Raw genomic sequence first — 15,798 nt, 5'->3', positions numbered from 1 at the left:
TTTTAAGTGGATTTTTAAGACGGTTTTACTCGAGTAAAATTATTAAAAATTAATTAATCACAAAGTGTCCAAACACTGGTCTAAACTTAATGTTAAGCAATAAATGTATTGATTTACAACTTAAACTCTAACACACTTGTTTGTTTATGCTATCTTTTTTCCAACAAATGCAGCTTGGTTTTATGTAATGCGAAGACACTGGTACTATTTTTAGGGTGAATTAAGTTGGTAATTTTGTCAATGTAATTTTGAGGGCTGTGTTTAAGCAATGGGACACTGCATCACATCATGCTAACGTTACTTAAAAACATTACAATATTGACTGCTTACCTAAAACAGAGACAGAATGAAACGCAAAAAGTTAGCTGTTCAGAAACATTGTCAGCTGTCGGCATCCCAAGGACAAAATATATAAATATATATATATATTAAAGTTTAGAGAAACGGGAGAAATGTTTGTTTACACTACAAGAGGACATTAGCTTCGACTCAAACGGATGAGTTGTTTGACCACGCCCCCCACGTTACGTGAGACGTTACGTCTACAATATAATTATTTATTTCTTTGTATTAGTAACCTCAGTCCGTTAACGATAATGACTGGACAGATATGAAATAATTTTTTCCTGCATGTTAAAATATTGCACATGCATAAACCATAAACAGTTGAGCGCACGAGGCTCATCTGTCGTGTTGCGTAATTAAGTGACAGTGCATTTCATTACATAATAAATTAAACTGCACAGCCACCTCTTTTCTCTGTCACGATGAAGAATCATCTGAAAGTGTCTGTTAAATCTCTGTTTGTCCCAGGTTCATAAAGTCCGTGTATGTCCACACGCCGGCGCTGTTCATGCGATTTACTTACTCAAATGCACAATGAAGTTTCACCTGTGGCAACAATTTTTTTTCATGATTAGGCCTTGATTAACCTTATTATTTCATGATTAGAATGTCTTAAAGACACTTACTATTTTGATATAGGCCGGTAAACATCTATATGCTTTCTTAGTACATCACAGCTCATTGTATGTAAGACTGCAATTTGAGAATGCAAACTACTAACAGTTTATAATGCATTTCCAGATTTAACAGTTGCAAAAAGTTCCTCCTTCGAGCCGGATTCGAACCAGCGACCTAAGGATTCCAGTGATGCTCCGCTACAGTCCTCCGCTCTACCAACTGAGCTATCGAAGGTATACATTCCAATGGAGCGGTCGAATTTTTATATTATATTAAAAATTATTTATTTAGGAGCACGTAATGTCTCAAAAAGACAAATATCAAGATAAAGTCTCAAAAAGAACATATAATCAAAAAAAAAAAATAGTTCTCGTAGCAAAAAAAAAAAAACAGTAGCTTTCGTAGCAGGTGGGAGTTGGCATGTGCTTTTTAGGGGCCAAGCACCGAAGGTGCTTAGGCACCTATTGTTATTGTTAGAATTCCTATTATTATTATTATTCCGCCGCAAAGTCAAAGGCAGCCCATAGAACCGATTGCGGGAAAGTTGTAAAATTTGGGACAGTGATAGATGATACTGTCAATAGTAATCACACCAAATTTTGAGTCTCTAACTCAAACTCTCTAGCGCCGCCACTTGTCCAAAAAATTTATTTTAAAATGCTAATAAATTTGGAACCATAAGCCACAAAATGAAAATTCTTCTTTCCTCTGCATCCTTGCCTCAAGCCGAGTCGAATCATGTCCAAAATTCAAAAATCGTAAGGTTTATTTTTTTCGCTATCTTCAAATGTTCGTAAAACCTACTTTATCGAACTCGTCCTAGACGATTTGTCCGATTCTCACCAAAATGGGCTCAGATCATCTACAGACCATGGAGGCAAAAAGTTATGGAAATCAAGTCGATTCGTCCAAGCATTCTCGAATATCACACTAACGAATTTGCCGAAAAGCATGCAAAAATAGATCTGAAGCAAGCAACAATGTATCTAGGCTATATCTCCGCAAGGGTTTGGCATATTGATTGACACGAAACTTGGTGAGTGTTATAACAAGCATGACCTGAGGCTACGTGCAGTGATTTGGCGCTGTGCCACCTAGTGGTCAGGAGATATGAAAAATTCATATTTTTGCTTATAACTTGTGAATGATTTGGCCAAAAATCACAAAACAGGTCTCATTGGATTCAAAGCATCATGCCGAGTCCAACCATCCAATTTTCCCATGTCAGCCATTTTAGTCGTCGGCCATGTTGAATTTTGTAGTAAAATGCTATATTTTACGAACGAATTAACGTATCGTTACGAAACTTGGTATGGGTCATTAGCACGATGCCCTGAAGCAGCCTGAGAAGTTTTGAAGCAGCGCCACCTAGTGGTGAAATCAAATTTTCACATGCTTATAACTTTGGGTGGGGTTCACATATTTTCACAGCAGTCACCTTTTTAGACTCCTGAATCGTAGCAGAGTCCATTGTTACCAAATTTGTCAGGTTTAGCCTTATGGTTTGCTCTACGTTGCATTTTAGCGTTTAATAAACATCTGGCAATATCTTAGAAACCCTTACTCCGATCGACACGAAACCCCCGTGGGAGGTTCGGAAACTTAGCGTCCCGGTAATTTTATCCATTGACCAATTGCCAAGATTTTGATAGTAAGCGGCACAAAAATGCAAACAAAGTCAACAGTCAGTCATTTTTTATCTACTTACACACAAATATGTCTATAACTCCAAAACAAAATGAGATATTTTCACCAAATTTGATATGTATGGGCACACTCTAAGGACACTTACAAAATTAGGTGGGATTGTGGCGCTATAATTGAACAAAACATGAAATTGTCATTGACTATAATGGAGGTTTATGATATAAAATGCTATATTTTACGAATGCATTGGTGTACCATTCAGAAACTTTATATGTACCATGGAGACCACGACCTGAAAGTACTCAAAATGTTTTGAGACAGTGCCATCTTGTGGTCAAAATTTATAATGAAATGGCAAAAAAGTGCTTATATCTTTCTGTGAATTTAACCTATTGTGACGAGACTGTTATTAATAGATTCCTTGGGTCATGCTGAGAACAGATATACCAACGTTGCCATAGTCGGTTATCTGGTTTTCACATACCACAACAACGAATTTGTGGTATGATGCCAAAATGACACTTGAGGCTATATCTCTACAATGCTTTGGCATATTGATACCAAACTTTGTGTGTCATTGTCACGTCACACAGAACACATCACATCGATTTGTTGACGGTGCCACCTGTTGGTCAAAAGTGAAAAGTTTTGAATGATTTTTCACTCATTTGGACTGCAATAATCTTAAAATGGCTTCAATTACTCATTTTTGCAGTTGTTCTGATGCTCCATGCTATTGCTTCTCGTTTTGTCGCTGATGTGCTTGGCCCCGTCATTGCTGCTTGCAGCTATATTTTTAGCTGCTTTCAGATTGCATTTGCAACCAGCTCTCAATAATCTATCTGAATATTCAAAACTCAAAGGATTTAATGCTGGATTATACATTTTAATCTCCGAGTCCAATTAGTACACTCCTGAGAACGTACGTTAAGTACAAAACACACGGAATTTAGTGTCGATGTAAAAACACATGCCTAACGATAATTGGTGTATAGCTCTATAGTAAAGAAATATTTCTAATACACAATTTTAATCTATTCCTTTTTTTAAATATCAATGGCGTTTTAGTTTTTAAATATGTGATATTGTGGATTTTTTGCGTATTATTATTTGTTTGTTTCTTTTGTACTGTCTGTTTTTGGACCAAGTTTGATGATAATGATGATGTATATACTACAGAGGAAAATTGCTACCGAGACTGTTGATTGGTTATTTGGGGGATGCTGTCAATCGTTGCAAACATTGGGCCCCTATTGTTAGATGCAGCTGTCCCTTGCTTCATCTGTCCAATCAGGAATCTGGTTTAAATAAGACCTCCACCTGTCACTCACAAATAACATGCTTGCACCCCTCAGTACAAGGGTACAGTGAGACCATAAAGACTATTTATAATCAAACAAGGGAGGAAGAAGGGCGTAATTATCCTTCATTCTTGAGGTATTACTTATCCTCACTATTATCAAGGAAGAATTTACTAAAGGACATAAGAGCAATATGTGTAAAACAGACACAACTACTTAAGTGCATATAAGTGCACTTTTTATGAGTTCACAATGATGTAACACTAAAACCAGCATTAATAAGGTGGAGATATACTGATGCTGCAGTGTTATCTGGTTGTCTTGGAAGAACATATATACACACTTTATTTTTAAAGGCTTTTCACCCACATCCCACAGAACATATCAAATAGAAAATTGGCATGACTTTTTAACCAAATTAATGGCGGTTGTTCCATAGGATTCCAATGGTAAGGTCAGCCAGCTGACATGTTAATACATAAATAGTTGTATAGATGCCACTAAACACTTGTCTGTCTTCTCTTTGTCTTCCATCATCGGGTTCCATTCATTGTCTCAGGGGTGAGGTACAGCATTGTCTGCGTCATTTTGGAATGCTGAAACAGAAATGGAATTAATGAGAGTTCTGTGAACCCAAAAATGACACAAAGACATTGTTTATAGTCAAAGCAATTGACAGAATGAAACTATTGATGCTATCAATAAATATTAGTGGTCAGTTAATCAAACATGGTGTGAAAGAGGACCCCTACCAATGCACAAGTGTGCGGGTGCATCTGTTTTGAGTCTGAAATAGGCTCCTCACACCACAAAGGTTTTAGGGTGGCAGAGTCAGAGGTTAGAGGTCAGGGTCTGTGTATAGGACAAGACAAGGCCCTGCATGGTAGAAAATAGATCCTAGGTGCATCTGTTCAAAAAGCTTACCCAACAGCCATTTAGTAAATGTCATATGGGGAGGGAGGCCCCTATAAAACCACCAGGCATCAGAACATCAGACTGAGAACATCTCAGTCCATTCAGGATCTTTACCACCAGCTGTACAGTCATCATACCTCAGTGATCCCCTCTTCGCGAAACACTCAGAAAGAGCACCATGTGTGACACAGAGGAGATGGTGGAGGAGTTTGAGGAAGAACAGGAGGAGGTGAATGAAGAGGAAGAGGAGGAGGCTGAAGAGGAGGACGAAGAAGAGACTGAGGAGGAAGAAGAGGCTGAAGAAGAAAAAATTGATGAGAAAGAGGCAGAGGAGGACACCAAACCAAAGCCCAAGATGTTTGTTCCCAACATTATGGCACCAAAGCTGCCTGAAGGAGAGAAGGTGGACTTTGATGACATCCACCGGAAGCGTACGGAGAAGGACTTCAATGAATTGCAGAGTCTCATTCAGCTGCACTTCTCCACCAGGCAGAAGGAAGAGGATGAGCTTGTGACTTTGAAGAACCGTATAGAGCGGCGTCGGGCTGATCGTGCCGAGCAGCTGCGCGTCAGAACAGAGCGTGATCGTGAGAGACAGGCACGCCTTGCCGAGGAAAGAGCACGGCGTGAAGAGGAGGCCGCCAAACTGAAAGCTGAGGAGGATGCCAGGAAAAAGAAGATCCTTTCCAACAAGGGCTATGGTGGCTTCCTGCAGAAGGTGGATCAGAAGAAGGGCAAGAGGTTGACAGAGCGCGAGAAGAAGACCAAATGTCTTATGGAGCGTCGTAAACCTCTCAACATCGATCATCTCAACCAGGAGAAGCTGGGAGAGAAAGCCCTTGACCTTTGGAAGTGGCTCACTCAACTTCACGCTGAGAAGTTTGAGCTGGCAGAGAAGCTAAAGAGGCAGAAGTATGACATCAACGTTTTGCGGAACCGCGTTATTGACCATCAAAGAGGAGCTAAGACATCCAAGACCACCAGGAAGTCCTGGAAATAAATCAATCAGCTTGACACATGCAATGGGACAAAACAGAGCCAAAAAGGTTTGCTGGAATCACAGTTTCAAGTATCACATTGAACTTTCTAGGACATCACTTCTAGTTTTATTTCTTTTGATTAATAATTGCTTCTAATGTTACACTTTATTCAGGTATCATACATGTAATGGGTTTATAGTGTTATTTTTGTTTTGTGTGATCTGAAGTCTTGATCTCATGCTGTAAACCTTTTAAAAGTTTTTTTTTCTCTGTAAATCTGCTAATCAAAATGTTTTGCTTATATTTGAATGTATGTTTTGTTTTTTTGCTCATCAACCCCAGAGTTATCATATATATAAAGCAGTAATTTAATTTTGGAAAAAATGCACATGCATCTTAACTTGAACGTCTCAAAGACTGCTTTTCTACAATTACTAGTTAACAATCTACAAAAGCTCTTGCAGAAATTACACATAAGGAATCATTTTAAATGTGGAATTAAGCACTGGAATAAACAATAAATAAAGCTATTAATAAACAGATACATCAAGATGTTATATGAATGGAAAGGTCTTTATTATAACAAACATAAGGCATATACTGTAACAGCAGTGTTTTAGCACATACATCAACGTATTCAAAGTATCCTTTACATACAGTATATATATATATATATATATATATATATATATATATATATATATATATATATATATATAAAGCTAAATTATTTAGGTGCAAATTAATTTTTAATCCAAGAGTTCCCAGGATGTGATATTCTTCATCTATGGAGGTCCCATTTTCCAGATTCCACTCCATCTAGTGCAGTTTGAGCGCCCAAGTCATTCAAAAAGTACACTTCATTGACAGTGAGTGTGGATGGCTTAAGTCTCATAAAATAAAATAAGCGTTTCATTTCAGATTTTTAACTTGCTCGATTAACAAAAAAAAATATGATTTCTAAAAGCTTGCAGCAGTTAGATTGGGTCTATGCAAAACTTCTATGCATAAATCACTGTTAGCATAGCGTTAAAAAAAGCATAGTAAAAATGTGTATATTCTTTGAAACTAACCTTAGTGCATCTAATGCAAAATAGCTGTTTATATAGTTTATAAGCTAAACACACATTTTAAGCAATTTAAGGCTCACCCAACTTTAATGGTCTGACTGCAAACCAATGAGTTTCAGTTTTTTTTTGTACATAACTGTATCATTATGCAGAATTTTATAGTAGTACAAAATAGTTTCCTTTCAAAGTTGGAGCTATAATTTGTAATCTGACAGTTTTAAAACATATTGGTCACATTGGTCCCACTATCAGTTCAAGTTTAAGAATTTAAGAACCTCAAGCTGTAATAGTGATTATTCGGATTATCAAGTCCACTTTGTCCAAGTTAGCCTCTTTTTTTTTTTTTTTTTCTTCTTCAAATAGTACCAGGTATGACCTTGCAGTAATATCTAGAAATCCCGGTTGTTGCTGCTGATCATTTTGGGATATGAAGTCCCAATGGAGCGCCCAAATCTGTACACCACAATCTCAAGGAGGTACTCATCCACCTTCACTGTAACATTGGTCACACGCTCATTAGACAGAAAGAAGACAATAGTAAAGAGAGCCACCTCGAACTCTGGGCTGACGCCAATAAAACAACTGCACACTGGCTTCACCAGGCCATTCCAGCTGAACTGCAGGTTCAAGACGTGATCGTCCTCGTCCGGCTGTGAAATTGAACCAAATGTAAACATTGGAAGTAATGCACACAAAGCTATATTAGTTTGGTTATATAATATTTGCCTTATCAAATGAATTTAAAATGATGAAATACCCTGTCCTTGTTATTTCTGGCTTTGTATCCTTTGTAGTCCACATGATTGTGTTTCTCCTGGTGGTAAAACTGGACCCAGTTGTGGAGGCCCATGATCTCTTTACCATGTTTGGTTTCACCAACAAACACATGCTCAAATCCACAGGAATCTTCACTGCCTCAGGGACAAGTGGAAGATGGCCGATCAATAAAAACTACTTAATGTATAAATGCTAAGCATGTATATTAGCACATAAGTTTCAAGCAATATTATGGCAAAGGATTTTAACACATTGTATGTCAGTTACTCATATAATAAACCCAGTTCAGGTTATGTGATGTAAGCCAGCCCGTTATTATAACTCACCCTCCATTTTTGTCTCTGCGATACAGCTTAAACCAGATGTCATAGAGCTGGCTCTTAAACTTAGCCAGATCCGACTGGGCTAGACCTTTGCGCACTAAATAACTGTGGGCACACTGCAAAGGGAAAACCTGTCAGAAGAGGACTGAAAGAATATAATATTTCTCTTCACTTGTACATTTTTTGAATATATTTGCAGAATGTCGTATTATAATAGTCTCCTCCTTGAACCACCATCCCTGTACTACAAAGCTCATTTGCACATTTGTCTCACATGCCCATATTCCCCATCCACTCCCATTAAACCATAATTTACCACATTAAACCACATTTTGCAAGTTAATAAATAGATGTCACATTAAAAAAATTAAAGCACATTTTTATTATTTATTTATAAGCGTTTACTTCATAAAATATTAAATATGAATTAAAACGGCTAAATGTTTTTGTAGTTTTAGCATTAGTTACTTTCCAACTCTGGTCAGGAACCTCTATCAGTCACACAGTCAATAGTAGACATACTTCAAGTTGCTAAATTTCTACATGTGCAAACATGACATTACTACATAGCAAGGCAAAAACAGAAATCAGTGAGCGATAAGATACCTTCATGACCTCTGTCTTGAGAATAGAATCCAGGAAAAGATGATTTTCCTGAAGCTCCTCTTTTGTCACATGCTCAGTCACTCCTGTAGACATCTCATAATTGTCCAGCAGATTTATGAAGTCTGAGAAGAGAAAGTAAATAAAACAGCTGTCTAAACAGTATTTGTAATTAATTAACAGTAATTTATGAAAACTAAAAATATTTTTCATACATTATATAAGGATGCAATTAAAAACATGCTATGCTATTACATGTTAGTATAGAAATGGCTTATAGCTACTTACGGGCGTAAGTATCAATGCTTTTAAGCTTGTTTTCATTGACATAGGAGAAGAGAGGAGCTCTAGCGCTGTCCCTGGCATTATTACTGCCTTCAGCTACAAAGCCAGCCTTCCCCTGTGAGAAAACAAATGAACTATAAACGACTGATTGATAAAGTCACCTGCAATCACGTATGTGGAATATATTACAATGCATTCACTTATTCATATGTATTCTTCATAAACATGCCTCCTCTCCCAACCACCTACCTGTAGGTTGATTTTATAGTCTTTTCCAGATTTCATGCGGTTCACATCCAGCTCCCACAGTTCATTCAGCACTTCTGAGAGCTCCTGATTGATGCCTTGACTGCAGTAGAGAAAGCATGGCTTTAAACATCTAAAATCAGTCAAGTCTGGCTGTACTGCCTACTAGTTAAGACAGCAATAAACAATAACTGTGGTACCCATTGCAATTGCTATTAATGCTACCATGGATATTTTTAAGTGTTATTTTAGTTCATCTCTACCTAGTCAATGACAAAAGGTTCTCCGAGACTCCAAAGGTTATACAAGATGATAAAAAAAACGATGGCCTTTAGTTTACAACACGTTACATTCTTTAAAAAAAAAAAAAAAGTATGTGTGTTGGACATTATATATATATATATATATATATATATATATATATATATATATATATATATATATATATATATATATATATATATATATATATATATATATATATATATATATATATATATATATTTTCATACATAATGGTAATAATAAAAAAAATGTATCTTAATGTATGTAAATGTATCTTAAAATGTCGTTATATTACATTAAGAACGTCAAGATTAAAAATATATATAAATATATTAATAGTAATACATGCTCAATGACGTAATTTCTTTAAAATCCCTAAACTTTTAGATAATTTTACCACCTAGACGTTTTCTTAAGTGCCACAAAATAAATATTTCAAACACTGAATCACAAGAGATCTTCTGTATGAACTGTACGTATTAAAATGACTTCATTAGGGAGTTTTCAACTGGGTTTAATAACAGGTGTGACCACTGATCTATATTAATGATCTCTATTATAGATCAGATTCAGTGGCTGGGACTCAAAATGCAGTGGAATAAACACCGTCTTCGAGCCGCTATATATGAAAAATACCAGACCGGAAATGATTTTGACACTTGATAGTTCACCTGTGCTTTTTATTCACAACTAGAGCCAAAGACTATAGGATACCCAAAGAGACTTTGCTAGAGTTCAGAGTAAGTTAGCATTTGTGTTATACACGACGGAAGCTCAGAAGATTAACGTTAGATGTAAAACCAGCTCATGTAAGTCACACAACACAACAAAACAATTAGAGGGAGTTAGAGCAGCTGGAAACTGTTGAACAAGTGTTTGGAAATGTGGCATCGCCTCCACTTCAAACAAAACTCGCTTGTAAACTAAAACGGCAAATTCAGTACGACAATAATGGTGAAAAGGTAAAGTAAATATATACACGAAGCTTCGTAAAGAATATCATTGTGCACATCCGTTTATTATCCTCCTGGAAGTTTACCGGATGTTATAACGTTACCCGTTAAATTAACGTCAAGTTAAAAACATTGCATCTTGATTTGGTCACATTTACAGTAACGTTATAGTTTGGCAAAAGCATAAGTTAGTCATTATGATTTTAAAACCGCAATAAATGCCCCTAATACCATCAACGCTACTTTTTGAGGCGGATGATCTAAAGCACAAAACGGAAAGACCGTTAAACATCCTATTTTCTCACCCTCTGGCCATATTTGCAGGTTGATCCACTTTGTGGTTGAAAGAAACACGTTTAGTCACTCAAGCGATGAAAAGCTGGTTTTTGATGGGTGTTTACTCTTATGTCAAGGATTTTGATTGACAGGCGAATCTGACCAATCAGAGTGGCGCACGGTGACTGCCTCTCGTCCCGGATTGGTTGTTTTACCCAGAGGGCGAGGCGTGAGATCCAGGAACTAGGGAGTGTCTGTTGTTAGCAGTAAACATGTGATACAAATTTTGTAATATTTATTTGCACACAAAAAAAACAAATATTAATGGGTTAATGGGCAAAAGTGGTTAGTGTTAACACATTTTTATTTTTTTTATCAATTGATGACATATGTATGATCAGATTACAATTGCATGTGTATGAAAGGTTATGATAACTTCATTAGAGAAAATCATTATGTGCTCTACAGTGACTGGAATAATTTGAGTAAGCCATTTTTTTCAGTAAAAACTACACTAAAAAACTAAACATTCTGTCATTTACACAAACTTGTGTTGTTCCAATCCCATACGTTTCTGTTTATCTTCAGAACACAAAATTAAGATTAACCATGTTTACCATATCAGATATGCTCTATGTGCATTATTCAATATTTATGTGAATATAAGCCTAAATAAATCTCTTAATCATTTGTGTCTCTTCATTTACTTTTTAAAAAGTTTGGTTTAGTGAATGGACAAAACTGATACTATTAAAATGAGACTATTAGAAGAGACTATTAAAAATATTTTATATCTTAATATCACCATTTGTGCTTGGATTTTTCATACCATGAACAGAAGTCTTATGAGTTTGGAACAACATGTGGATGAATAAATGACAGAATTTTTGGGTGAAGGGTCTCCAAGGGTAAAGGAAACCAGACATATTTGTTCTATTGTAATTCATGACTGTTTACTTGTCTTCAGTAAGCTTGTTTTTACTTAGGCTAGTATTTGTGTTTGTTTGTTTGTGTGTGTGTGTGTGTGTGTGTGTGTGTGTGTGTGTGTGTGTGTGTGTGTGTTTGTGTGTGTGATATTGAAATTTGTAAAAAGAATTCTGAAATTTCAGTGCATTAAATATTGATAGGATAAAAGTCCTATTTAAAGGTATATCATTATTGTGATGGGGACCCCTGTAATAACTCATAGCCCCGGGGCCCAGTGAGGTCTTAATGCGGCCCTGCGTGGATGACCAGCATTTTTGAGGGACTTGAATGAACTGTGTCATTGTAAAGCTGCAATATTCTAGAAATCACAGATTTGGAAGGACCAATTTTTTATTAATATTATTATCAGGATACGCTATCCCGTTGCCATGGTTACTTCTCATTCTCTATATGGAAACCTGCTCATGTTTTGTTTTATTTTGGCCTTTAAGTTAAACATGCATTCATTCTTCATTGCATCGTTTGCAGGGAAGAGAAGCTATTTTATTGCATGATGATAATTAGATTTTTTTTCCTCTTAAGTTTTGAAGAATTTTGTTTACAATGTTGATCTGATCAGAGTGAAAACAGTGTCACTTTGGCCTTCATCTGGACAACCTGCTGTCGGAGGGTTTCAGTGGCTCGCCATCTTCCAATCTCAGTGAAAATTAGAGGAATGATGCCAGTTAAATAGGGTTTGTCATATGATTAAGGAAATTAGCACCAGGTACCAGAATAACACCAATTCTGGTACCTTCTAAAAAAAATGTCCAAAAATATTTGAAGCTGTGAAAACTGTTTTTAACATTTATAATAATAGGAACCATTAATAATAATTGAGAACCAATAATACATGATAAAAACTGAACATCAAATTAGAATGCTCTCTGAAGGATCATGTAACACTAAAGACTGGAATAATGACTGCTGGAAATTCAGCTTTGCCATCACAGGAATAAATTACATTATTATTGTATTGTTTTAAATTGTAATATTTCATTTTACTGTATTTTTGATCAAATAAATTCAGACTCGATGTGCATAAGCGACTTCTTTCAAAACCATTAGAAAATCGCCCACCAGAATTGAAGAACTGAAACCTTGTTAGCTCTGAGGTTATTAATAGATGGTATATGCTTTTGTTAAAGCCATCTGCTGTCTGCATTTTTTTAAATTATTGTTAAAATGATCATGTATGACAGCATGATTTGTGGCAAACACCCCTTTTTCCATGAAGCACCATGAATGACATAATTGAGTCAGTCTTCCTTTGCTCTCAAAATACATAAATATTTGTTGTTTTATGCATATATTGCATTATGCATATGTTTTATGCAAACTTCAAATATATTTATATATTGTAAATTTCATTAACCTCTAATGTTGCCTTGTCGGATTTGGTGAATGTGTGCAGCTGTTCACATCTGACCAAAATGCTTTATAGGGTAAAAATAAAGAGGTTTAGACATCATCTAAGTAAAGTAAGTTCTTCTTCCGCTATGACTTCCCATAGAACTGCTTGCGGGAAAGTTATGAAATTTGGCACAGAGATAGAGGACAGTCTCAATATTAACCATTGCAAGTTTGGAGTCTCTACTCCCCCACCAGTTCAAAGATACATTTATGTTTATGCTAATAACTTTTGCACAGCTGCCATTTTGAATTTTGATGTAAAATGGCATATTTTACAAATGCATTGAGGTGTCATTATTAAACTTGGTATGTGTCATAGGCACTATGCTCTGAGGGTACTTGAAAAAAGTTTAGAGTCAAAAAATATAATACAATTTTTAAAAAATATGATTAACTTGATTAATTTGGCTATTGTCATGAGACTGGTCTTGACAGATTCATTGGATTATGCTGAGAACATTGATAAAAATTATGACATAATCAGTCAAACTTCTTGTCCGTCATTTAGATTTTCTTTGAAAACTTACTTTTTCAAACTTCTCCTTGACCATTGGTCCAGTTTTCACTTTGGTCCATTGTCACCTCACACTGACCACACCACATTAATTTGGTAACCATGCCACCTATTTGTCAAAAATGATAAACCTGTTTGTCATATTACTAGTGATTGTATTTATGATTTTCAACTATTTTGACTAAAATCATCTTAATAGCTTTAACTACTCATTGTTTCAGTTGGTCTGATGCTTCTTGCTATGCTTAGCTCCTCATTTTGCCTCTGTTGTACTTGGCCTCTTAATTGCTGATTGCAGCTAGGCCTATATTTTAATTAATGTTTTTTGATGCACAAATAAATCTATATTTTGTCTAGGTCAGCTTCTTATATGTACTAACAAGTCACACACTCTTTACCTTTTTCAGCAGGATGACATTAAGTGCACAAGGCTCCCTGGACACTTCACATTAGAGACAATAAAGGTATGTCTGCTTTCACATCTCTAATTGAGAGACTACTTTTAAAAATTCATGTCACACTGCAGGATGATTTAATTGCAAAAACGAGAGAAAAAAAGAAGTTGTGTTATCTTTTTTTCTATTAACATCTTGACAAACATCATGTTTTAACAGTACTAGTTATTGTTTGACTCATCCCCCTAATTTAAATTGGTGTTTGTTGTTTGTCGCAGTTGTGATTTTCCAAAGAACATTTAATTGGACAAAAACAGCTGAAAAATATACATTAAAATGGCTAGGAATGTTGTGCAGGATGAGGCATAAGTATTTCTGGGCTGTTTTACATGAAGAAAGAAGCTCTGCATTCTGTCAACACTTTGGGGACCCGACTCATCCCCACCCCTTCATTCACACAACACTCACTCATATCTCAGAGACCCCCCCAAGAGCTTAATTACCAAATGTTGCATTGCTTCGATTCAGTTCTAAGTGTTTGATTCCATACATGCTGTATTCAGTGAGTAAAAACAAACCTATAGGCCCTGTTTAATGCAAGACAAATCATTTAATTTCCTATTGTTTTACCTGGTCAAACCTCACTGTCCAGATAGGCTACTCCTCAAGGGGCAACTGGTGAATATCTGATCTTGCATCTATAAATAATAATAAAATACGCAATTAGACACCATTATAGATATTCTATCAGTCATTATTTTACAGATTATAATAGGCTTTAAAATAATTTGTTCAAATTTGTCCTGACTTCCAATCAACCTTTATTATAAAAGCTCGAGTTTGTAAACAACGAGACACACCAACGCATTGAAATCATTGTTTAACAGACATGATACACATTCATTTAAATGAATCAGAACAAACACATCACAAAAGTAATAGAGTCTCGGAGAATCATTTGTTCTCTATTTTATGTGTTTACACTTTGACCATGTGCTTTTGAGTTCATTACAACACTTCATCCGTCTTACCCCATCAGTTGAGATCTGATCTAGTAGATCCATATTACTCTGCTGGTCGAGACCCTGACCCTGTTGTTAAAAAAAAAAAGAAGTTTAAATATGAGAGCTCCCGTGTGCCTAAAACTAGAAACTGAAATGTAATTTTCCATCCGCGCCACTGGCTTTACGGTCACTTCAGCTCTACTTCTGCACAATTAAAGTGCATTAAGCACAAAATTAGATGTTCAGCTCAGTGACAGTATTTTAATGTCAATAAACAACACATATTTCAGCTCTTCGACAAATAAAACTGGCGCGTAATGCGATAAAGTGCAGGAAACGAGCGTCGCACGACTCACCTGTAGGGCTGCAAAGCGCCGGAATCTTTCCACGGGAACTTCGTCTGAGGAATTTGGGAAATATTCCAAGTTTGAAACTTACCGGGAATTTCTGGGAATTCATTGGAAATTTGGGGAAATTTATAAAACTGTATCTAAACATTTTGTTTGATCATAGGCTCAGATTAATACACATTTTAAAAATTACATTTGGAATCTGTGATGCTTTTTTCAGGATTTATTGATTAATAAAATCTAATGAACAGTGTTTATTCAAAATAGAAGTCTTTTCTAACAATATAAGTCTTTACTACTACTTTTTATTAATTGAGCACATCCTTGTTGAATAAAAGTATTAATTTAAAAAGATGCCAAACTTTTGAATGGTAGTGTATTGTTAAAAAGGACTTCTATTTTAAATAAATATTCTTTTTTTTAAACTCTATTCATCAAAGATTCCTGAAAAAAAAATCACAGGTAATAATAATAATAATAAAATACTAAGCAGCACAACTGTTTCCAAAATTGATAATAAATAAGCATATTA

At 35.7% G+C, this 15,798-nt stretch overlaps 2 protein-coding genes across 3 annotated transcripts; one reads left to right on the top strand and one right to left on the bottom strand.

Moving 5' to 3' along the window:
• Positions 1–5,004: 5,004 nt before the first annotated feature.
• LOC306858187 (troponin T, cardiac muscle-like) lies at positions 5,005–5,826 on the top strand (the record flags this gene model as incomplete). Its single annotated transcript, XM_079398603.1, has 1 exon — positions 5,005–5,826. One exon carries the CDS (start codon positions 5,005–5,007, stop codon positions 5,824–5,826), a length of 822 nt encoding a protein of 273 aa, XP_079254729.1.
• Positions 5,827–6,362: 536 nt separating this feature from the next.
• On the bottom strand, positions 6,363–15,305 carry LOC306858779 (uridylate-specific endoribonuclease C). 2 transcript variants are annotated; one of them, XM_079399501.1, is made up of 9 exons: positions 15,273–15,305; positions 14,944–15,003; positions 14,543–14,610; positions 9,114–9,213; positions 8,868–8,979; positions 8,583–8,704; positions 7,980–8,092; positions 7,634–7,787; positions 6,363–7,526 (listed from the first exon to the last, which is right to left on the bottom strand). In XM_079399501.1, exons 4-9 carry the CDS (start codon positions 9,147–9,149, stop codon positions 7,266–7,268), a joined length of 798 nt encoding a protein of 265 aa, XP_079255627.1. In that variant the 5' UTR covers positions 9,150–9,213; positions 14,543–14,610; positions 14,944–15,003; positions 15,273–15,305; the 3' UTR covers positions 6,363–7,265. The 2 variants fall into 2 exon arrangements, with proteins under 2 accessions (XP_079255627.1, XP_079255626.1); XM_079399500.1 differs by lacking the exons at positions 14,543–14,610; positions 14,944–15,003; positions 15,273–15,305 and adding an exon at positions 10,654–10,774.
• Between the last annotated feature and the right edge of the window lie 493 nt (positions 15,306–15,798).

The sequence above is a fragment of the Barbus barbus genome, assembly GCF_936440315.1.
Source record: "Barbus barbus genome assembly, chromosome: 39".
NCBI lineage: Eukaryota > Metazoa > Chordata > Actinopteri > Cypriniformes > Cyprinidae > Barbus > Barbus barbus.
The sequence above is the reverse complement of the archived record's forward strand: the minus strand, read 5'-3'. Positions and strand labels throughout refer to the sequence as shown.